At 34.9% G+C, this 23,436-nt stretch overlaps 1 protein-coding gene across 1 annotated transcript in view; it reads right to left on the bottom strand.

Annotated features, from left to right (window-relative positions):
• CEP126 (centrosomal protein 126) overlaps positions 1–23,200 on the bottom strand; it is a 32,304-nt gene extending 9,104 nt beyond the window's left edge. The window contains exons 1-6 of the mRNA XM_062577725.1: positions 23,120–23,200; positions 21,912–22,031; positions 12,828–12,973; positions 11,367–11,472; positions 9,636–9,834; positions 865–2,989 (exon numbers count right to left, since the gene is read on the bottom strand). Coding sequence (XP_062433709.1) covers positions 865–2,989; positions 9,636–9,834; positions 11,367–11,472; positions 12,828–12,973; positions 21,912–22,031; positions 23,120–23,193 — 2,770 coding nt within the window. The 5' untranslated portion in view covers positions 23,194–23,200. The remainder of the gene's footprint in view (positions 1–864; positions 2,990–9,635; positions 9,835–11,366; positions 11,473–12,827; positions 12,974–21,911; positions 22,032–23,119) is intronic.
• Positions 23,201–23,436: the final 236 nt, after the last annotated feature.

The raw sequence follows: 23,436 nt of genomic DNA on the forward strand, positions 1-23,436 counted from the left end.
TTACAGTTTCAGGAGCTCTGCCTCCACCAGGAAGGAAACCACTGGACAACTCTTGTAGTATAAATTACAAGCAAAAGGATGCCATCATTGCCTGAAGGCAAAGATGTGTAGCTAGGCAGCAGAGGAGAAGTAAAACAAATCAAAAAGTTTGAAACATAGTTTGAAATGTAAAAAACAGGAGGAGATTAAGGTTTGTTCTCCTGAACTTTCTGAGGGATCTCTCCTTTATCTTGCCAACAACTCTGCACCATAATGTTTCCAAGATTATTTTTAACAAAATGAGGTATTGGTCCTAAAATTTATTTAAATTCTTTAAAAATCAGACATATTCTACAGTAAAACAACATTTTTCTCGTAGGGACTTCTTTCATTATTAAATTTAAATCTACAATATATTTGATTATTAGCTGTATTAATGAGACTAAATCCTAACAATTTTGGACATTTACGATGTCATAATTTAAAAAACATATTAGATCTACTTTTCTTTCACTCTCAGGTGGCAGTGAATGTCAGATTGCAGGCTACAGCTCCTAGTCACCTTGTAAAACTTTCTCAAATAAACTTACTCTCTTCTTTATATGTCATTATTGAACAACCTGCCACATCTGCTCATTAGTTAAGAATACAATCCCAGGGAAAATACCCTGTTCTCAATCAATACTGTGTAGAATTTATAAAAATGGGAATCTATAGAAACCAATAGAATATAAATAATAATGACAAGTTAAATGTTGTTCATACTGGCTGCATGGTGATGAACAGAGAGCTAAATGTCTTAAATGAAAAAAAAAGTGATATAATTTTAAAAGACTTTGTTCTGAACATCCCCCAGCTCCAAACCCAGAAACAAATGATTCTTACCAGTAGCACACTCTTTCTGAGCTACAGCATTATACACTTCCTGCCATGAGGTACTTGTTTTTTCATCTGTTTGGATACGATCTAGATGTACTTCATTTTCTGCATGAATAGGTCTTCTTTTAGTGCAGGTTACTACTGAACAGTTTTGACAGGCACTCGCCTGAATGCTATTTACAGAACAAACGTTTTTTGTCAAAGGTTTGTATTTGGACTTGCTACAGCATGGTGTAGATAACATCACAGTGGCCAAGTCAGAAGTACAAGTAAAACTCTTACTATTTTTTGTAATGTTTCTATTTAAAACCTGATCTTCTAACAAAACATGTCGTTCATTTAAATAGTTACTACTGGTATTGGTAGTTTGAAGATTTGAAGAATGCAATGGTTGACACTCAAAGTTGGCTACATTTTCACCAGTTCTGGTTCCTGGCATAGGTGTAGGTGGTGGTTGAGGTGCTAAAATTTTCTCTTGAGCTTTTAAAATTTTGTTGGCTTCAGTAGCAGACTGTGGATGGATTATAGTGCCTATTCTATTCTTGGGCATAACATGTGCCTGGGCTCTTGGCTGTCTAGTTATCTTTGCCTTATTTTTGTGTTGATTACCTGCCTGAATTTTAGAATTGCTAATACTTACAGGGGAGTTAATTTCTTCACCTTTTGATACCATCCAAGCTGGTTTAGCAAAATAGGATCCAGCAGACATGACAGTATTCAAAGACATACAGGCTTTTTCTGATTCTCCAGCATTAACACTTGCTTTTGGTATCTGAGAATACTCCTGATGATTTTTTGTACACACTGAATTTGAAGGGTGAGCAGCAATACTTAAATTAGTCTTAGGAGCATTACTTGTAGTTTGAACACACTGCTGCTGTGCAGAGGGTAATTCACTGGTATTCTCTTCATTACATTTTTCTTTATTTTCTATTATTACATGGTGAGTTTGATCAAACCATCTTAGGTTTCCATTGTTTTTTTCATTTTCTGCATTCTTCTTTTTCATTTTTGCCAGTTCCAAACTGTCTCTGAGAGAAGACACAGGTTGAGTTCCAAAACGGATCCTGCGGTTCATATCAAAGGCTTTGAAATGACTATGCTCATATTTAGATTCTTTCTTTAAGATACTTTTAAATAATTCTGCTTCTTTTTTCTCATGAATATTGTTTTTCAGGTTTCTGTGTTGTGCAAAAATGTCAGAACTGAACTCTGTACCAGACAATAGAGACATAGTTTCAATTATATTTCCCTTTTCTTCTTTATTCTTCACTTGCTTAGCATTGCACAGAATGGAAGCATTTTGTATGTCTTGAAATACAGGTGATCTTGGATTAATGTTATCAATATATTTCATATTTTCTTCTTTTGTTTCTGCCATTTTGCCTAAAAGATTTTTTAAAAACACTGTATTGGTGTTTTTGTCCTTTTGTGAAATATTAGCTGAGCAAGAAGTGCTGCTAATGTCAGTGGAACACTTCTGATTAGGAAATAAAATTACAGATGTTGCAATAGGTTGATAGGAGGTTTGTACAGATACACTTCTTCTCTGTGGGGTCACTTCAAAACTCTGATCGTGTATCAAATCCTGAACTCCTTCCCCTGAAATGGCCCAGGCTTTGCTAGGTTTGAATACAGGATTACCAGTGGACAATACACCCGCCATTTCAGAAGACAGACAGTTTTTTTCTTTTATATTTTTCAGAAAAGTAAATGGATTATTTATAGGGTGTTCGTGCTTATCAGAGGCAGAGACCTTTGTTGGTTGTTGTTCTGACCTGCAAGATATAGATGATTCCTCTTCTGAATTGTTTATATGTTCAGCAGGAGTTAGAACATTATGTTTAGCTGAAGAATCATGAATAGGCAAGTTCTGGTCGTTTTGGGACTCTACATTTCTCAGACAATTATTTAAATGCCTATTTTTAGAAGAATTATTCTCATCTGTATAAAGTAAACCAGTATTTCTAATCTGTGATTTCTCTGGATTATTCAGGGCACAGTCACACTGTGTAGTCAAAGATGATTCACTCGGTGTTACGTAATTTCCATTTTGTTCTCCAGCTTCAAGACTGTCCAGGCTTGACAGGCTTTCAGAACTGGCTACTTTCTTGACTTCTTGATGAAAATTCTGAAATACAGACATAAAACAAGACTGTTAAATCTTTTTTTTTTTCATTGAGTAGTTTTTTATTAATGAGAGCTTAGGGTAAAATAAAATCAAGTTTGCAACTTGTGTTTTTAAGGCTTTCGGTCATAGCAACATGAATGTTTCCATCAACTCAAATCATAGCTGTGCACAACTGCCAAAAAGGTAAACAAACAAGCAAGCAAGCAAAGTGGCCTATGGAACAAATTCTGAGGAATATGCTGTAGAGTTCAGCAAAATTAATTCTAAATTTTACATTAATTCTACAATATCACAAAAGAATAAGATTTAGAGAGTCTAAAGAGGACTGCTGTTTCTGAGTTACCATATGACACAGGAAAGTTCTTGTGCTCTAACATGAAAGGGAATTTAAAAAATGAAGGAGAATCCATGAAAACATAAGTTTGATATTGGATCTGCCCCAAACTGGAATTTTTCTATAATACTAGACTGAATATGTTTATCGTAATAAAAAGTGGCACAAGTGATTAAGATTTGCATCTTGTCATGACAAACATGGAAAACAGTTCTCGGCTATCATAATTATAATACCTCATTCTTTTTTACTGTTCTGGAAGAAGAAAATACTGTCTGATCTATAAGGTTAGATCAAGTTTAAAAGGTACACAAGAGTTCCATCCACTTCGTCAGCCTCTTTGTGCAACATGAATTCAGTGATCATAAGAAGGTCAGGCACCATCTGAAGCAAGTGTGGTGCCTTTAAGTGTGCATGTATTATGCAGATATTTTCATTACTAATACTGCACCACCCAAACAGTGAGATGCCTGACATGGTTGGAAAATATACACTTTTTAAAATGAGAGGTTTGAAAATACAGATAAAACATCAGGGAAAACTTGTTTTCTGTCTCTCTCTCCCTCTCTGCTGTTAAATTCACTTCCACATGACAGAGCAGCTAAGAGATTTTAGAATGAATGTTAGAGAGTATTCTGGTGAAAAAATAAGAGAAGCTGTATTGGATATATGAAACAACCACAACTTTTTTTTTTTTTTGACAAGTTACTTTAAAGTTTCATGTAGCAAGATCTGTTAAGCTAGGTAAGTGATTACATATCCTTTGGCAATTACAAAAATAGAATTATTTTTTTAAAAAAACTTACTAAGGAAGACATAAAACAATTAATAAGAGCATATTTTCATATTAAAATTCATTCTAATAACATTTTTGTACCATAATATTGCATAGTGTATAGCTGTACAAATATTTAGAATTGCAAAATAAAATGCTTACTGAGTCCTAAAGGACTTTTTATGGTTAAATTACATCTTATCTTGCACTAAATGTTCAGATGTTGGTACAGACTTCTATTATAGTTATGATCTGAGATAAAGAAACCAAATACAAGAACAAAGAACCAAGTGTAGGCAAAGATCCCTTTAGGGAACATTTTCAAACAAAGGCTACACAAACTAGTATCTTTCTAATAGAAAAGAATAAATAATGCTTTGTTAGTTATTTATTAACCTTTATATTTAGCTAAATTATATTGTTAACCTCTGCTTGAACCTGATCAAAGAAGGAGAAGGCATATGCTTGAAGTTTTCTATATCAAGCCAAATTTAAGAATTAACTCTGAAATTATCAAATGAGAAAAAACAAGAAGACATGGGTGCTAAGTCTTATTTTTTGTCTAAACTGGAAATTATACTTGTTTAACTAAGCATGTGTTTCTAAAAAAGACTCAGTTAAATACAGGAAGATTTTTCTTAAGACTATTACATTGATTTAAAAACTGTTCTAGAGTAGGTTGGTTTGAACTAGTAAATCTGAAGGATGCAAGGAAAACTGCAACTTTTAAAAACAAAAGCAGTGCTATCTAGTTTTGTTGCAGGTTGAAAATAGATTTGATCCTTCATTACATATAATTTTACTCTTTTGGTAAAACAAAACATCACGAGGACTAAATATTTCTGCTGATGCATCCTCCAGAAAATAAGTTAGGAACTAAGATAAGAGAAAGAAGGATTACTGATTTATACCCATTGTTATTATTATCATTAACTAATACTCTGTTTAACCCTCTAAAGAATTTGTGGAGGTCTAGGATTACTATAGAGAAGCTTCTTTATTTCCTGGAAGCTGTGTTTACCAGCACACCTACCAACACCACTGTCTTTTATAGGCTAACTCCTAGATGCTGGCTCTTAGCATCCCTACTGCAGGTGCCAGCATCTAGGCTAAACAAAGAATTAAGCCCCTGAAACTGAATTCATAATGATATTTATTAAATCACTAAGTTGGAGCCTTGAGCATCACAATGTATAAGTCACTTTGTGTCTAGCTTGTTAATAAACAACTTTTCTTAAAGCAGTCACCATCTAGTCTGCAAATTTAAGAGATGGAGCCATAAAAAATAGAATGAGACTGCATAATTGAAAACTGTCATAAGGCAAAAACATAAAGGAAAAATAAGCTTGAATATGCAATATTAATTCTGGAGCCCCTTAATTTTCAATTAATAAAATAATCATTTCAATGTTATCTGTAGAATGTGATGATATAATTTAATTAGCAAATTCACAGTTATTTACCAATCTCTTGTTATATTCAATGCCATTTTGGTTATTCCAGAAAGGAAGAAGAGAGATCAGGTAAAAAAAAAAGATATATATATATATATATAACCATTTATATTTCCTTGGAATTTACAGATTGTAGGAGAAAAACAAGGTAATGATGTTTTAAACACATATTTTGTAAATAAATTTATTTCCAGACAATAATTCAGAGACAGAAATCAAAGGGGAATAATTCTCGGATTTTTTTTTCCACTTTAAGGCAAAGAAATAATCCCCTCTCAGAGCAATGGCTAAAGTCTTAATAGGGAGACTTAAATCCCTGAAATGATCCTTCCTGGAAAATCTTTCCAACCAAGTCTGATTTATGGGGAAAGAATAATTGATGAAGGAAAGTATTTCTTCATCTTCTAGAAAACTCAAAATCTACCTTCCTGGATTATTCTGATTCAGATTTTAAGGTAAAATACACAAATTGGACAAAGTTTTATAAAAGCATTTTTTGACAGTGTAAATATTATCACAAAGGTAGCATAATTTTGCAAATGATGCCACTTTGTCTTGTGCACTGCAGAGCAGCAACAAAGGCAGAAAGTGGTTGACAGTTTTACCTGAGGAAATCTTAAATCAGTTATATAAATCCTTTTTTAATATTATTTATATTTATATATGTAATATTAGAAATATTCTTTAGAAATAAGCTTATCTAGTGAGACAGTTTCACATAATAGTCAACATTCTCTGCATGTTTCATTAATCTAATCACGTATTTTCCAAAAATTTAGTGATTTACTCTCTTTTAGTACTACAAATCACTTTAAACAGCTATAAAGTATGGTAAAAATAATTTAGTGCATAGATACGTGCATGCGTGTAGATGATGCTTGTAATACCAAGAATTCTGAGAAACGATACTTGCGTTCCCGCCCTTCTTTATAAATACTGAAGTATTTTATGCCAAGTGGAACAGCATGCATTGAAAGACCAGTATGGAGTACATCAATGGTTGTACAATATCTTGAAACAGGAATTTAAACTTGGCTTTCTGTTTCTCAACTTAGAGAAGGGATTTCAACTCAGATTTCACAGATTCCATTTGAAAGCCCTAATTATCATTTTATAAAGGAAGAGAAAAATATGATCCCCATGTTGTAAACTATACCTATTTCCTCTTGTAAATTAGCTCTTCCTTCCAAGAATTTTGTTTAAAAAGCCAAAAGACAGCGATAAAAATGTTCAGTCAATCTAATTCAATCATAATTTATTTTGCTGGAAGAGCATAAAGCATTGGACTGACCAAAAATTTCTTTCTGTGCCACTAAATTAAAGAGATGATGAAAAGAAAAATACAATGTATGAATAATATTAATCCTTGACACAGTTGAGCCATTTAAATGGAAATTTTCTAAATTATTCAATGCAACACAGCTGCCAGAAATGGAGAATTTCAACTCAGATAGTTAACGTTTGGAAAAATGGTAAGAAATTGAAAGTAAAGTCATTCGGTGAAAAGCACTTCAGCTACAGACAGTGCTATCAGCTCCACCTTAAAGATTTTATTTATGCCTATAATAAAATTAGAAAAGGACTGTGTAGTAAAACCGTTGCTTCTGAATGAAGTTAACAATACTAAGATCTTCCAAATGGAGCATATTTATGGACATATAGCAAATGGTGATTTGATGCACCACTGAATTTGGTTTCATGGCTCAATCCTAACTGTTGCATAAAATAGAAGTCTATCGCTCCCAATATCTTAAGCACAAGGATTTTGGAAAATAGTAGAAGGGTCACTAAAAGCCTTGACTTAAAGATACAAATCTTTAGGGGTGGAAAGTAGGGAACACAACAAGATCTAGTGGTAAGGGTCTACATGGAACTTTATTGCTCTGTAGAAAAGAATTTTAGGAATCTTTATAATCCTGTTGGGCCTGTAAAAACAGAAACAAAGAGAGGTCAGTCAAAGGATGTCGATGGATTGTTAGACTGCAAAGCATGTGCACAGAGGAATATTTTGAAGTTAGTTTCAGAAAGACAAGTGCTGATGAATTGACTTTGGACAACAGATGGTTACATGACTATTGAAGCCCATTCACATCAGTAACATTAGTAAATGTATTACATTGTCCCTAAAAGTCACAAAGCATATGCACACCAGTAGAATCCAAGTATTAAACCTTGAAACTCAGACCTCAGAATAATGACAAGAGCTTTCCTGATGATAATTTTTCTAACTGGAGTCCAAAGCATGTAATTCAAGAAACAAACTCCAAACGTTTCAAGTATAAATATTTATAATTTGAAAGTATTTATCACAGGGAAGAAGCTGAGCAACCCCTAGTGGTAGCAGCAAAATAAATTCTAGGGAAAAGAAGGCAAAAAAAATTTTACAGAACCCAAAGCATTTTCAAAACTTCATTAAATCTTATAAACAAAAATTCTTGTATTATATGCAGTATTCACAAATGATTATCGTCAAACTTAGAGGAAAAGGTCATACATAATTCAAGGCAGTTTTTTTCCATAGAATTCAAATAGAATGTGATGATTTGTTTGGCGAAATATAGTACCTCACAGTCTTATGGTATAGTAAGTTTTTTTTTTTTTTAACTATTGTATAATTAAAGATAATTGATTCAAAGAGTTTGCTTTTTTTTCCCTATAATTCTAAGATATCCTAATGCAGCTACTTCCAAGCTCAGCATCATCATTGAAGGAGGGACTTGCAAACACTATACTATACACTATAACTAAAATACTATAACTATAGTATTGAAAAAAGTAGAATTTTCTATATTTTGTTTGAAAGTAGCTACTTATAGTTCAGTTTTACAAGCATCACTGTCTTCCCTGAGTGGACATTCCCTCTTCCATCTTTTAGGCTTGGAAATAAGAATGAATACAAACCGACAAACTTGCCACAACAAATTGCATTTACAATCTCTTCAACCTTAATGAAATTTACTCTCATAGAACGAGATTTTCTCTATTATTGAGAGTTCTCAAGATTCTCGTGAATACCCATTTGAACAAATCAGGTACAAAGGCAAATATACATATTGATATTTTCAGGCATATCAAAGAACTCAAAATATGATACGTGACTGCATACAGTCCTTCAAAATTTATTTGTGCAGAGATGTAGAGTCAAAGTCCTCTACTGAGCTCATAGCTATACATGTCACCAATGTAAAGAGATGATGCTTCACTGTGCTAAGGTCATTTCAGACACCAATAGCCCAGGAGAATAATATTCTAGAAATATGAGAGTAAGTGTTTGCAGAAGATACAGTATTGAATACTGTATTTCCAATATCAAAGATGACATTGACTAATGTAATGTTTCACACTTAAAAGTACAGTTTAAAGAAATCACCTAGGAGCTCTGTTCTTGATTTTCACTGAGTTTCTAAGGTGAATTTTTAAACTGATTTGGATATAGAAGTTAGTTTAGGTCTGAAGTTAAGGAGTACTCCAGGGTTGTTACTATGGACATAGTTACTATGTTACTATACACCTGCATCTATTTCAAAGAGGACAAAAAAGGACATAGAATTTCATAAAATTTGAAGTCAATGCCTAAGAAATCACTACACATTACTAAAAAAGAAAAAAAAGAAAAGAAAAGAAAAGAAAAAAAAAGAAAAAAGAAAAAAGAAAAAAGAAAAAGAAAAAACCTACCATAACTGTAGTTTTAGAACATTTTGAGCTGCATTGTAGTAATCAGTGAAACAGGAACTTAAATGTGGATTGCAAGTAGCCAATTTAAGGTTAGATCTAGCACAAGACTTCTGAAATACAGTTAATGGCCAGCTATTTTAGGTTTACAGAAAGAAAGATAACATGAGAGGTATCTTTGTGGAATTTGTGAAATTCTATGCTGAAATGACCCTACAATTTTAAGGAATTTTGATTTCTAATTGAAATACTTTTAAAACTTACTCTAAACGATCTATTAGGAGGGCACAGGCAATGTGCCCTCAGATGCTCATGGACCTCAGTGTCTAATGGACCTTTAGTTTTTATTGTGCTCAGGAAACTTTCTGTTACATTTAAGAATTGTTAGGAATCGCATGAAAAAGAGCATACCTCCAAGTTGCTGAAATGCTGTTTTTCAAGGAGCTGTTGCATTTCTTTCAGATTTTTCTGGAAGAGAAGCTGATTACAATCCATGTTTGTTCTACTGCTCTCCTGCATCATTTTATCACAAGCAACCATTGCTGAAATCTGCTTCTGATGGAAATAACCGTTTCTAGATGCTGATGAGGATGAAGTGTCATCTGTGGTACTTGATGCAAGGAAGTAACTTATTACTTTGACTTATTGCTATGCACAAACTATACACTCTCAAATATGTTCCCTTCAAAAAGTATACAGCATCAATAATGCCTGGTAATTAAATGATAGCTAAACAATATGTAACTACAGGTGATGCTGTTAGTACTGTCTAAAGTTAAAACTGTCCAACATTTTCCACTTTAAATCTTCGTTTCCAATATTTGTAAATTATCAGACTTTTCTGATTGTGTAGTTGGGTGACTGCCTCAAGCTGAATTATTCTGGAAAATGTCAGCCAACAGTTTGCTCATTTTCACAAATGGAACAAGGAGGATTTTTTTTTTTAATAAGCAAAATGGCCTTTATCTTTCCATAAGGTTGGCTCATTTAGAGCATGACTACATACTGTTGCTCTCAGATATTCCTTTACTTCAGATGGCAAGAAGGTTCTGTATTACCTGAAGAGCTCAACTCCACTGACAACCTGTAATGTCAGTAATGTGGGACATTAAAGAATCTATATTTGCGATCTGAAAAAAAATGAGTATCTACTACAGCTGTGTACTGTGGTCAAGGTGAGCCAAAAAGGTCAAGACTGAGGAAACCACAGGTTTCTACAGGCTAAGAGTTAGCAAGAACTATGAGGCTGGTTGACACTCAGGAATTAAAGAAACCTAGAAGCATGTCAAGTCAAATGACAAAGAAAATGTGCAAACAGAGGCTGAAAAAACAGGGAGTCTGTAACAAGATATGGTCAAGAATGAATAGCAGACAGAGTTGGAACAGAATTGGTAAGATCATTAGGAACAGGAACTAAGGTTTAGAAAATGAAGCAAGAACTAGGTATCAAGGATGACAAAAGCAAGAAACAAGTTGCTTTAATCAAGAAGAAAGGCAAGTAGGAAAATAAAAAGAAGAGAAAGAAAAACACAACACACCAGCTTGTAGGCTAATCAAGCCTTAGTCTCTTGGAAGTAAATCTATTACAGGTTGAAAAAAGAATGGAATCAAAATTGCATGTGATATAAACTGAAATTACAGAGGAAATTGTAATTAGGAAATAAATGAGTGTTCAGATTCTTATAGAGGATGAGAAATTGAACAGGACCATGGGATGAATATACAAGCTAAAATATCCTCGAATGTCAAAAGGAAAAAAAAAAAAAAAAAAAAAAAAAGGCACGAGAAGAAGCAAATTATCCAGATAGAATACTTTATACCTCATAGAACAGATGGCTTGATAACCACGCCAATCTGAGTGAAGCTATACCTGAACAGGGACAAGGTTAGCCCTGACTATTCCCAGATCTCCACTGAAGCTCTGAAAGGAATGGCTTGTGTCAACTCCTTTTCCACTTTGTCTAATAGACCCAAACAACTTAATGATGTCTCATAATATTTTAATTAGAACAGTTCAAAAAAGTGCTTTTTTTGCTGCTACAGAGATCATCTAAAATCTTAAAGAGAGTAAAAATCTGCTGTTTATTGAATACACTAAGCAATTTACTTCTTTTGATCATCAGAGTAAAGAGAAATGCTTACCTGAAGTAGGTTTTGTTTCTAGTAGGTGAGCAAAATCCTCGTGTTAAAACTGATCCTTTAATTTGGTCCAGAGCTGCTTCTAACTGAAGGAACACTTTTGTCTGGACTAGACGTATTAGAATAGAAGATGAAATAGGAAAAAAATATTTTAAAAGTTATAATATCTTACCATAAATGTTTTAAGATTCTTAAGTTTGGGACCCTAAATCCAGACTAAGTTAAAATAAACTGAATGGTTTGAACTTCAGAAATGCTGAAACATCTCAGGCTCTCTCTCTCTCAAAAAAAAAGCCATTCTATTTAAGTGCTTACAGTAACACATGGATTCAACAATTTTGATATTTATTTTTAGACCACGTTATTGAAAAAGCAAGCAGTTGAAAACACAGCACCAACTTTATTTTTACATCATGATTATGCTCATGTAATAAGCCAAAATTATGGCTTTTAGGTATTTTACAGAGGCCAAATTGTGACTTAATAACCGAATCAGTGGAAAAAGAGTCTAGACAGGCACAAATTGTTGCCTCTTACAGATAAGGAAAGGTAAGGTAGAAAGTGGTAAAAGCAGAATTGCTATAAAGAAAATCCAAGAGAGAAAAATGTGATCTGATGTATTGCTAAATAGTCTGGGATGTTAGCAAAGCTATGAAGAAGCCCTGAAATAGTACCATTCTATTTTGTTTTTTCAATCTGACATTTGATCTTCAAGTCAGAGACATTACCTCACAGTTGGCACAACTGCAGTTGGGAGAGTAAATCTGTTAAAGAGTATTTAAGTAATGTACCATATCTTAAGAGTTTCAACACTGGAAAGTTGACTGGAAATCAGACTTGGCTGAAGCTTTTAAAATCTCCTGCCAGTCTACGCTGATTCCAACTAAGAAGGCAGGAACTCAGCTGAAGCGATCACTACTTCCCAGTAGGGTTAAAACAGCTTATAAAGCTGACCAATTCTGTAGAAGTTATATAATACATTAATATATTCTAAGACTGCTTTTACTTAATAATAAACAAAATACTCATTCCTGAATGTTTCATGTTCCAATGAGTGATCATGATATTATCCTAATAAGTTTTCACTGACCTTATAACACCTTATGCACAGCTGTGAAAATACAGTATTATAACCAATAAGCACATTGCAATGAAAAAAAGTGGAGGAGAGGGAAAAAAAAAAGGAAGCTGCGACATCCCTGGGAGCTGATTACATACTGTGATTAGCATATAAGGAAATAGGTCATAATACAATTTTTAGAGCAGAAGTTGAGGTTTTTTATTCCTTCTACCCAATTTGTAGTAAATATCAGGTCTGAGCTTCTTGTCAGTTATGCTTTGCTTATACTAATGAATTCAATTGATTTGAGTAAAGTTAATTGTTCAATTTTGCCTCAATTACATTTTGTTGATAACCAGACAAATGCATGCATCACAAATAATTTTGCATTTTAATTTACAAACCTGTTTTCTTTTGCTGAAAAAAAGGGACATGAGCACGTTGGAATTTTTCAGTTGCTTCCTGAAGTTTAACTTTCCTTTGCTGCAGAACTTGCTCTCTAAGTCTTTGCTCTTTTTCTTTCTCTTGCTTCCATCGTTCTTGAAGGGCTCTGTATTTTAAAAGCAAATGTAGATGATACCTGGGTTTTCTAATTACACTAACAGAAATAGCTTTAACATATTTGCTTATTATCTTGTAATTTTAGTACAAAAGCTTACTTCTCTGCAAATTACATGCTGTAAAGTTCTGCACAGCTGGATTTTTAGGGTTTGTCTGAAACTAAACAAGACAGTACATGACAAAGAAGAGACATACCATAATCATTTTATCTCCTTAGCTTTAATCAGAGATTTGATGCCTTCTTATACATGAACTAACACATAGATTCAATCATTTCTTGTTGCCAACATCACTTTCACCACACTCCTTACAATACCAGGCAAATTTGTCACAGTGGACAAATCAATAGGAAGGTGAAGCACAAATGCTGTGTGTGCTTGCTTTTCAGGAGCTGCAGGGAAAAAGTAACAGTTTAAAAGTTATGATTCAGAAATAGCACAATGGAATTAGACCTTCACCTATAAATATATAAAAGTCTGTATCAGCTTCCAACTGTTGAGAAACTTCCTGAAAGATGATCAGATTAGCAGCACAAAACTGAAAAAAACAGTAACTTGAAGCTACCCTTCATGACTGACAAAACCAGTTATTAATAGTAGCATATGCTAAAAATGTGTCCTTCTGCTGGCCAGAAAGCAAGCCGAGTTCTAATCTAAAACAACCATTGTCACCAAAGCTTTCCTGCTGTAGGCACAACTTGGTGAAGCTATGTGGAATTTTTATTCCAGCTGACAGAAGCATTAACTTTTGCTGAGAAAATTAAACTGCATGCTTGAGTGAAATATACCCTCTACCAGAAAAACTACTGGCACAGTGCCTAGGTGGGCAAAGTAATATTTAAGTATGTTGAATTTCTAAAAAGTCTGCAAGTTGAACTTCTAAAAAGTCTTCTGTGCAAGGATCACAGCAACTGGAAGCTTCCAGTGTTTAAAGTTTTCTGTATGTTAGAAATATTATCTAACTGGTCACTAGTACACTAAGCAGGATCCTACTTCAAGCCAAGATTAATGGTAAAGAAGGTAGTAAATTTTAGCTGGAGCATCTTTGTTTTTCTCATCGCATTAAGATACCTTTTCATATCTTTAACAACTTGTAGTTGTTTCATAGAACTTGTTGCTTAATGGAGCATAGGTGCTACTTAACAGTGCTACTCCACAACTCTAGCTATTTTATTTATTCTTCTATTTTTAGGGAAAAAGTTCACACTGGAACATTCAGCTTTACCCTCCCTAATTCCTCTTTCAAAGTACTGACTGATCACCTGTAAAAACAAACAAAAACTAATTTGAAATAGGTACCTTTTATTTTTTAAAGTCTAAAGGCCATAATTATACACTAGTAAAAAACAGGAAAAGTGCCAACAATAATTCCCAAATACACACTTTTGTGGGTATATGGGTTAATCCTCTTGGAAGCCAAAGTGTAACAAGACACAAAAATAAATCACTTTCACTCTTTTGAAAATTCACATATGCATGGTTATCAGAATGCATAGCTAAACTGCTTCCCTATTTTATGGACAAACTATTGTGCTTGATCAATAGACAATATATATAGAAAACAAAAAAGTGAAAATGCAGTATAAACAGATTTTATGCAGCTATTCAAATCTTACATTATAAAGACTACATATCTGCATTTCTGGCATGGTGACAACTGTACAAGATTAGAAGTTCACCATAGAACTTCTCTCCATACCATAAGGGAAAACAGATAATATGACCTTCTTCTCTCCTCTTGACTGCCACTAACATGTGTACCTCCACATAGTTATGGAATTAAATCTTTACACCTCCCACACAATCAATGTTAAACTCAAGATAGACAATGGAGCATCATATAGAAAGATAAAAGCAAGAATAGAGACAAAAAGTACAAAATGATACACCGCTTTACTAATATATATAGCATTCTGGACCAATGTTTTTCTAATCAGAATTTAGCTATCTAAAACTCCATAAATTATTACAGAATCTGTATGAGAATGATAAGGTATTTTCTGCTCGTTTGAGATAGTAAATAACAAAATAAACCACCCTAAACTGTACCACGGTATGCATAGCTTAATTGGAAGTTTTAATATATCCCTTCATCTACTGGAAAAGGGAAACTTAAATTTGAACTTTAATAAGGAAATTAGCAAATGTAGATGAAAGTTTTTTTTAAAAAATATTTACTCCCTAGAGGTCCTACCCCAATATACCTTGCACAAACTAAGTTTTACAGACTGTGAAGACGCATCATTAACTTTCAAATGAACGCAATGAACGGGAAATAAGCACTTTAATTTCTAGTCTTTATTCTGCTTCAGCACCTTTGCTCCAACTCTTCTGAAGTAGCAGAAGCAATGAGGAAGAGAAATAGTCACGCCAGCTATCTCCAGGTGCCCAAATTATAAGTCTTGCCCTACATAGAAGAAGCAAGAAAACAGGTAGCCTGATTCACTGTTTGGAGGACCCTAATTAGGACCTTGCTCTGAATTGCTAAAAAGCTTACTTAATATTTCAGCCATGCTGCAAGATCTTGTTTTTGTCATTTAATCAAACAAGTGTGCTATTGTTTGTAATAAATGTGTCTTTATTACTCAGATTAAGAATGGTTCTGCAAATTGAATATGCTTTCATAATTTTTAGAGAAATTCTTCATACTGAATCTTTTCCCTTCTGCCTGGACCATACATCATGCTGACAGATCTTCAGATACAAACCAGACAATGGCCTAAAAGTGTAATAAAAATTATGTCTTGCTGTAACATAAAAATACTTATTATTCATTACTAAACAATACAGATTATTTTCAAGCAAATAATTGTTTTAAATCATTTACAGTTTATGCCATAGAAAAATAGTATACTGAAATTACATTACATTCATACTATAGGAAAAAGTTAAAGAAAAAATGGATAGTATATCTTATTTCATTATTTTGATTATGTATCATAGCAATACAGTCTAATTCACATAACACGATCCAAATACTGAACATTTGCAAATTTGTTTGTCAGAAAATAGGATAGTTGTCTTGAGGCACAAGGTGAAGACAGACAAGCAGTTATCCAAATATAGAAAGAATTTGCAGAGAAATATATCCACATGAAATGCCCTCGTACAATTCAATTAAAATTTCACAAGCGTATTAATTGTTAGTACACAACTGAAGTTTCAGAAATAGAGCTAAAATTCATTATAAACTTTTAGTATTCCAATATTTTGCTCAAGCTAAAATCTGCTATAGAAATCTGCAATATTTAACATCTTCATCCTGACTGAAAGTATAGGAAAATAACAATAGAGAAAACAGATTGGCTCATCCTGGAAAGTATTTTAAAAATATTCTTCTCCATCCCTTGAATCTTTTTAAGAAGCAACTCAGGAAGGACTTTATTTGAACTACAGTTGTTAAATTCGTCCATGTGGGAAATTCTACAACTTTGCACCTGGAGTAATTCCAGAGAATATCACCAAAAAGGAAAGAATAAATTCTGACAGAGCCCTTCACTATTTATTTTTTAAAACAAATTTAGAGTGTGGAGTAAAGTATACACTTTTCCACATTCCTAATATCTAGAATATAAAAAGACTCTTGTTCCATATTGCTGGAAATGAGCAAATCCAAATGCTGATGCAAGAGGTCTTTCTCACCACAGCTCATCATGATCATTGTTTTGTTTGGATTAAGCCAGGAGGGGGAAGAAAGCACCTTATTTTAAATGTAAGAACATGCATTAAAGACATTCAATGCAGCCTGCATCATTAACTTCTTGATCTCACAGAATGTAAATTGCAACACTCACCTGAGTTATGTAAAATAAATAATTTTACAAATGCACAATAGCACCTTACAGAAAAACAGTTAAAACAAATGTTAGTTCATCCACTCTCCTTAAACCAGCAGCTAGGGTTTAGATCACAGATATTATATTGGCAAAAGAATAAGACTTAAAGATGGGGAGTTAGCAGAAGTATTTCCTGACTGATGTTTTTTTAACCTAGTTTTTCTGCCTACTATAAACAATCCAGCAGAGCAGCAATTTTGCAATGGCTGCCAAAGTGTTTATAGCAAATTTGTAATATGAAACTTAAAAGATTCAGCAGTTTCACATATGCATACATTATGTAGAAGGTATTCTTATTCTAAAACCAGTAGATTAACCAGATGGTGGAACTATTTCCTGATTAATTTTATTAAATTATCTCTATGGTAAAGTTATGGATGCTACATTCTCAGGTGGACTAAATGCTTATTATTACCTTAGATAAAAATTAAAAAAATAACATATATAGTGCACATCAAATGCCAAAAAAATAACCTTTTGATACTGAGTTGATATTATCCATTAGGATGAAATTATCTATCATCTTAGTGTTTGCAAACTAGCACATAGAAATTTTTAAAATATGGAATCTTTTTTTATCTTTACTTAATGATTACAGCAAGATCAAGAAAAGGCCATAAGATGGTGTTATGCTCAAAATCTTTCTTATAGGCAAAGAGTAAAGATGCCTTGCATCCTTTAAAAAGTCTGCTTAGGTTGCTCATAAATCAATTCTTTACTTTAAGTGAGATATTTGCCAGGGCCATAGGAATACACATTAACTAGATTCATGGTCTTCTCTAATTACCTGATAATCCTCAATATTAGAAATAATACAGTTTGAGTTGTTACACAGTTTCTAACCTCTGTTCTTCTGGGTCCTGAGGCTGCTAGTTTCATTCTGGTAACAGGGAGTTATGACAAAGTGTCAGCATCTGGAGTCCTTTTTTGGAAGGAGTGTGATGTTCACATTCATTATTTCTTCCTCATTCTAGGACCCACTTGGAGTCGCTTTTATATGTTTGCTAACACACTTTTATATCTCTGCTCCTACTTCGTTGGTCTGAAGCTCCACGTTACGTTAGAACTTTTATGTATGTTAGATGCTATTTCTTTGTTCTCTTTGCTATCCCTAAAACCAATTTTGCCCAGTTCTAGGTCTGCATTTCTTTAACTGACCATTGGTGAGTTATTTATAGGTGTGGGGGCCCCCAGTGCCAGTCTCTTATCATGCCATGCCTGTACTCCTTTATGCCGCATCCTGTGTCTCCACTCCTCAAGGCCTCTGCTATCGTATCAGGCCTATGTTTCTCTACAGTACATCATTGTGTTAGAGTCATAAATATCTCATTCTACAGAGAGTAACTGCTTGTTACTGCTATCTGTATAAAACTATAGTTCTACCACACAAAGATAAACAAAAGCAAAATAAATTAGCTACAGACACCTGGTCAATTAGAGGAATTGCTGTCACAGCTAAACCAAGTAAATCAAAGCTACAGGCAGGTCAAGAAAAGTTCAGACACAGCAAGCTGAGAAGCCGAAGTCCTGAGGCCCTACAAACGCCGCACAAAGCCTGTGGCCCGTTACTAGCAATGGCTGTGTTGTATTACAGGTCTACAGGGTTACACTGACCGCTACTTGCGGTCTCGTTCTAAGACAGAAAACAATACTACATTCATACAATTTACCCTTTCTATTTAATGAATGTTAAAGTTTTTCTTCCATTTCTGGCATTAGACTATTTTTCATTCTGTATCAACAACATTGATAAATAATTTAAAGAGCTTCTATTAAATAATAAGTGATAATCAGCCAGTAGGTGGAGCACATATATTGAAAATAAACTATTTTTGAAAAAAGTATCAGTAATGTAAGTAGATTGAAAACTGATATACTTAACTGAGAAAACACTTCCTTTCCCAATTACAGCAGATAGTTTTAAGTATTTGGATTTCAAGGTAATTCAGACAGTTGACTGTAAGGTTTACTTAAAAATGCATACAGATAATCGTAATAAGACATATTCCGTTTACAAAACCTACTACCTACCTAAAACCAGTAACATTACAGTACAGCAGGATACAGATTTTGCAATGAGTAAGTTCAATGGGATGGCTACAGTTCCCAGCAAATCTGCAGCTGGTGTTTCAATAGTACTGAGGTATACAAACCCAAAATATAATATCTTATTCATTTATATCATGTATGTTCTTAGTCACCACCTCTTATTTCTGTAATGTTGTTATTTAAACAAAATATTTTTGTGAGCTACTGCCCCAGAGTATATTATTTTTCAAGCTGACTTTGAAACTGCAGAATTATGCATTAGTGAGGTAATGAAAGAATTGAATTCACTGATATTCAGGCAATTTGTATAAGGACATAAAGATAATTAGTAAACCTTGTTCATTACAGTTAAGTACTGTTAAAACTAAAGAATTGGGTCGGTATAGGAAATGTAAAGAAGTTGCTTCATGACATCTGATAAGATATGAATATGGTTCCCTTTAAGTATTTCCTGTAGTTCGTTTTAAATATTCATTTGGAAAAGATCTGTAACTTAAATTACTAAGACTTTGCTTTCCAAAGCTATACCTGTTATTTCTTGTGCAGGTGATGTTTTTGTCCTTTACTAATAAACTAATTAACTGAGCGCATCTTATCAGAAGCTGAGTATTTTTAATGCTGAAATTGCTCTATATTAGAGATACTGACAACAGAGTAATATATTATTGTCTTGGAGAATGTCATTATGAGTACATTCAGAAAAGGTTGAAAACAAAAGACTTCAACTTTCCAAGCTCTCTCTATATATGGAGCTTAAAGGGCAGTAAGGGCTATCAGAGTTGCAATCAAGCTTGGTATATAACTTGTACTTACCAGGTAAGCTGGTGGCAAATAGTTCTTCAAAAGGCGTCAGGAAAAAAACAAAACAAAAAGACATACAAGTTTTCCTCCACAATGCAATACAAACTAAATGAACTTAAATGACACAAAAGACTGAGAACAGCCTGGAACTGAGCTCCAGCTTCCCTAGACCTATTTACTGAAGGAAACTCATTACTATTATTTTTCAGCAGGGATTTTTCTAAATTTAAAGTTAGAAGAATAAAACGGATAGTCATATTTTGCAGTACGTGACTGTCCACTCCACAATTTGGAAAAACTAAAAACCCAAACAAACAATTTCAGATTTGAAGTTATAAAACAGCAGTGCCAAATATAACTTCTGATACATGCCTGTAAGCTCTATCAAGGATAATTTAGGGTGCAGCTAGGTACATATCTGGACTATGAGCAAGTAATGCTACCCTTAAGAAATTATCATCACAGCTAACAACTTTACGTGTTTATTCTTAAAAGTAGTGGATCTTGGCTCCTGCACAGATCTGAGGCATGACTTGATTCACTGCCTATCTACATAACTGTCAGGAAAAAATATTTGATTTCAAACAACTTTTATTTCCAAGTTACTTTCTTGTATATATACAGTGAGCCTAAATTTGTTAATTTTATTTCACAGGTTATTAACATTGTATGCACCTTCTCTCTTCCTAACTTTAGACAACTCATTTTCAGCTATTACGGGAAGAATTGTCACCACACACTTCCATCTGAACTGCTTATTATACTTGTAATTATGTTATTATGCCATTCTCAATTATCACAAATGGGAACAATTTCATTTTATGATCACCATACCTAAAATTAACTGGCTCACCTGCATAACGTAGATTTATACTATGTTTTCTAAGGCTACAATGAAATTCATATGGAAGTGTATTTATACATCCACAAATATCAGTTTGATTATACCAATCCAGCAAAAATATGCAGACTGCCTAGTGTTTGCTTTTACATTATAGTACAGTATTTCACAACCAGAAATGTGATAAACAGCATTCATCTAATATGCATGGTGTTGCAATGACACCATTCAAAAAAAAAAAAAAAAAAAAAAAAAAAAAAAAAAAAGGACATTTTATCTTTAAGCCGAGATTCAGCTTATTATTATCTGCAAAAGTTGTAGGTTATATACTGTCTTTAATCCGTCCCAGGTGATTACACTTCCTCTTTCATTTTTCTCTATATTTTAAAATATTTGCTGACAGCATGCTATATCAGGCTATTGTTAGGCTAAGAGGGCAGTATAAACAGTATCTATTGCTTCTTTTATGAGTTACCATTGTATTTCAATTGTGAACATTGTATAACAAATCAGCTGATGGGAACTGTGGGGTATGAGCATTTCAGAGTCAACACAAGGCAGAAGAAGCTGCTCTGAGGCTTGCTCTGAACTGTCTCAGAGAAGAAACCATTTGTCTCTACATTACACAGAGCCTGGTTGCTAGATTTATGTGACAGTATCATCTGAGTGCTTGGGAAGAGCCCTCTGTGTCTGTTAAACAATTTACAACACTTCACTGAAATGTTTCAGGATACAATTTATTTAATCCATTTGTCACAGAGTATTTTATTGCTTTGTATTTGAAATGTATGTAGAAAGGCAGAATACTCAAATCTCCCTTTAAAATGTTAATATATTTTAATATAAATAAATAATTTTTAAAAACATTTTTAATATAACAGTAACTTCAGTACAAATATATTTTGGTACTAAAAAGTCTTAGTTTTGAGTTCATTAGAAAGGACGTATACAAAGGCTCACCACATAGGAGAGTCACACAACCAAAAGTGCATATACTTCAGCAGACAATGATAACTGGAGACTGCCCGCCAGTTACTCTCATGTAAGTGAAGTATCTGCATTGTTTGTTACACACTTGTGGAAACTAATAAAAATTTGAAGAAAATACTAAAAATGCAGGTCAGAGCCACAAAATAAAAGCACTGCTAATTTTTATTCTAAACCATAAATGTGGCTACAGGGAGTTTAAAAAAAGCAATGAGTAACTCTGAATATTGTGCTTTTTGTATGCTCTATAGCAAGAAATTAGATTAGTGAAACCTTAAGGCCTAGAGTCTTTTGGAACAAAACAGTAATGGTATTTAACAGACTATTTGGATATGCAAATCACAGAAATACATTGAGCTGTTTCAAAGTTTTGACTCCATTCTTGACAGTCTTACACCGAAGAACGTTACTTACTTCCTTCTTCTGTTTGTCTCTTTAAAATATTCTTGTGCCCTCCTCCGACATATTTTTTGATCTTCTTTCAGTGCCTGACGTTCTTCTTCTAAATCTCGTTCCAGCTGAAACTTTAAAGATCTGTCCCCCATATTGTGTTAAGGACAATGAAAACTGTATCAAATATCTCTCTCAAAAAAAAAAGTATAATATGACTGAGTATTTATGATATACCTCTTTGGGAAAGGACAAACTTTATTAATGAGATACCAAATGCTGCTATGCTTTTCAACCAATTACACGACAGTTGGTCCCATAAATATATATTATGGTAGCTCTTGTTTATCTAGAAAAAAATTAATTGCATCTTACTGCTATTTACAGTGACTTTAACAAACACCAGAGGCTTTGCATTCATCATTTATGATACCAGCAGATGAACTCTCACCTTTATTATGTTTATTTGATGATACATCTTTCCGTTATCGTCCAAATTTGTGACATACAGGCGCATTCATCACAGGGAAAGTCTGTCCGAATACAGGCCTCACCCCAGTTTTAAAGGGTTAACTGAAATGCATTAGTATCACTAGATTAAACAGCGCTCCATGCAGTAAGTACAGGCAGAGCTTAGAACTTTTGCCAGTATTAAATCATTACTTACATCCAAGTAAGGAAACACGGATTCTGGTATTAGGATGGCAAATGTTCCTTCAAATGGCAGTGTCTTTAAGAAGAAGAAAAACACACAAACAAAAAATTGCTAGGAGGTCTGCCACTCAGATTTGCCCGTGGTTTAGAAAGCAGCGTACAGTGAGTTTTCTTCCAGGCGTTCGCTGCAGGGACACCGGACGGACGGAACACCAGCGCCCGCCCTGCCGTGGCGCCCGGCGCCCGCGGCCCGTGAGCGCGGCACCGGGCGCGCCCCCGGCGTGCTGGGAACCGGCAGGGCCCCTCGGGGACATTCACGGGGTCCGACAGGGAGAGGAGCAGCTTTAACGTTTCGACTGACCCCGTAAAGCAGATTTTTTTTTAACGACTTGCGGAGAGAGCGGAGAAGGGGGCACCCCCCTCCCCGCCCCGGGGCGCCGCTCCGGCCTGCGGGCTCGCCCCCGCACCGGGGACGCTGCCCCTCTCCGGGCGGCCACCCGGCTCGGGCCTGCCGGGCCCGCTGCCCGCCGCCCGCCCCCGAGCGCGCCCCGGCCGCGGCCGCATACGCGGAAGGATACGCGGAGCCGCCGCTGCGAGACGCGGTGTCGCGGCAGCCGCTGGCCAGGTTTCGACCCTTCCTGCCGGGCTCCATTCAGCGCCGCGGGGCCGGGGCCGGGGCCGGGGCCGGGGCCGCGCGCCGCGGTCGGGGCCGAGCGCGGGGCCGCCCCTCGCGGCCGCCCGCTGCGCCGCCACCTCGGCAACCAGGGACGCCGCTTCCCTCGCAACGGCGGAGGGGGCGGGACCTAATGTGGGGCGTGGCCTAGGCGGAGGGGGCGTGGCTTCCGCCGGGCGGGCGCGGCCGGGCGGGGGAGGGGAAGGTGCTGAGGGGAGGTGT

The sequence above is a fragment of the Rhea pennata genome, chromosome 1 (assembly GCF_028389875.1).
Source record: "Rhea pennata isolate bPtePen1 chromosome 1, bPtePen1.pri, whole genome shotgun sequence".
Lineage (NCBI taxonomy): Eukaryota > Metazoa > Chordata > Aves > Rheiformes > Rheidae > Rhea > Rhea pennata.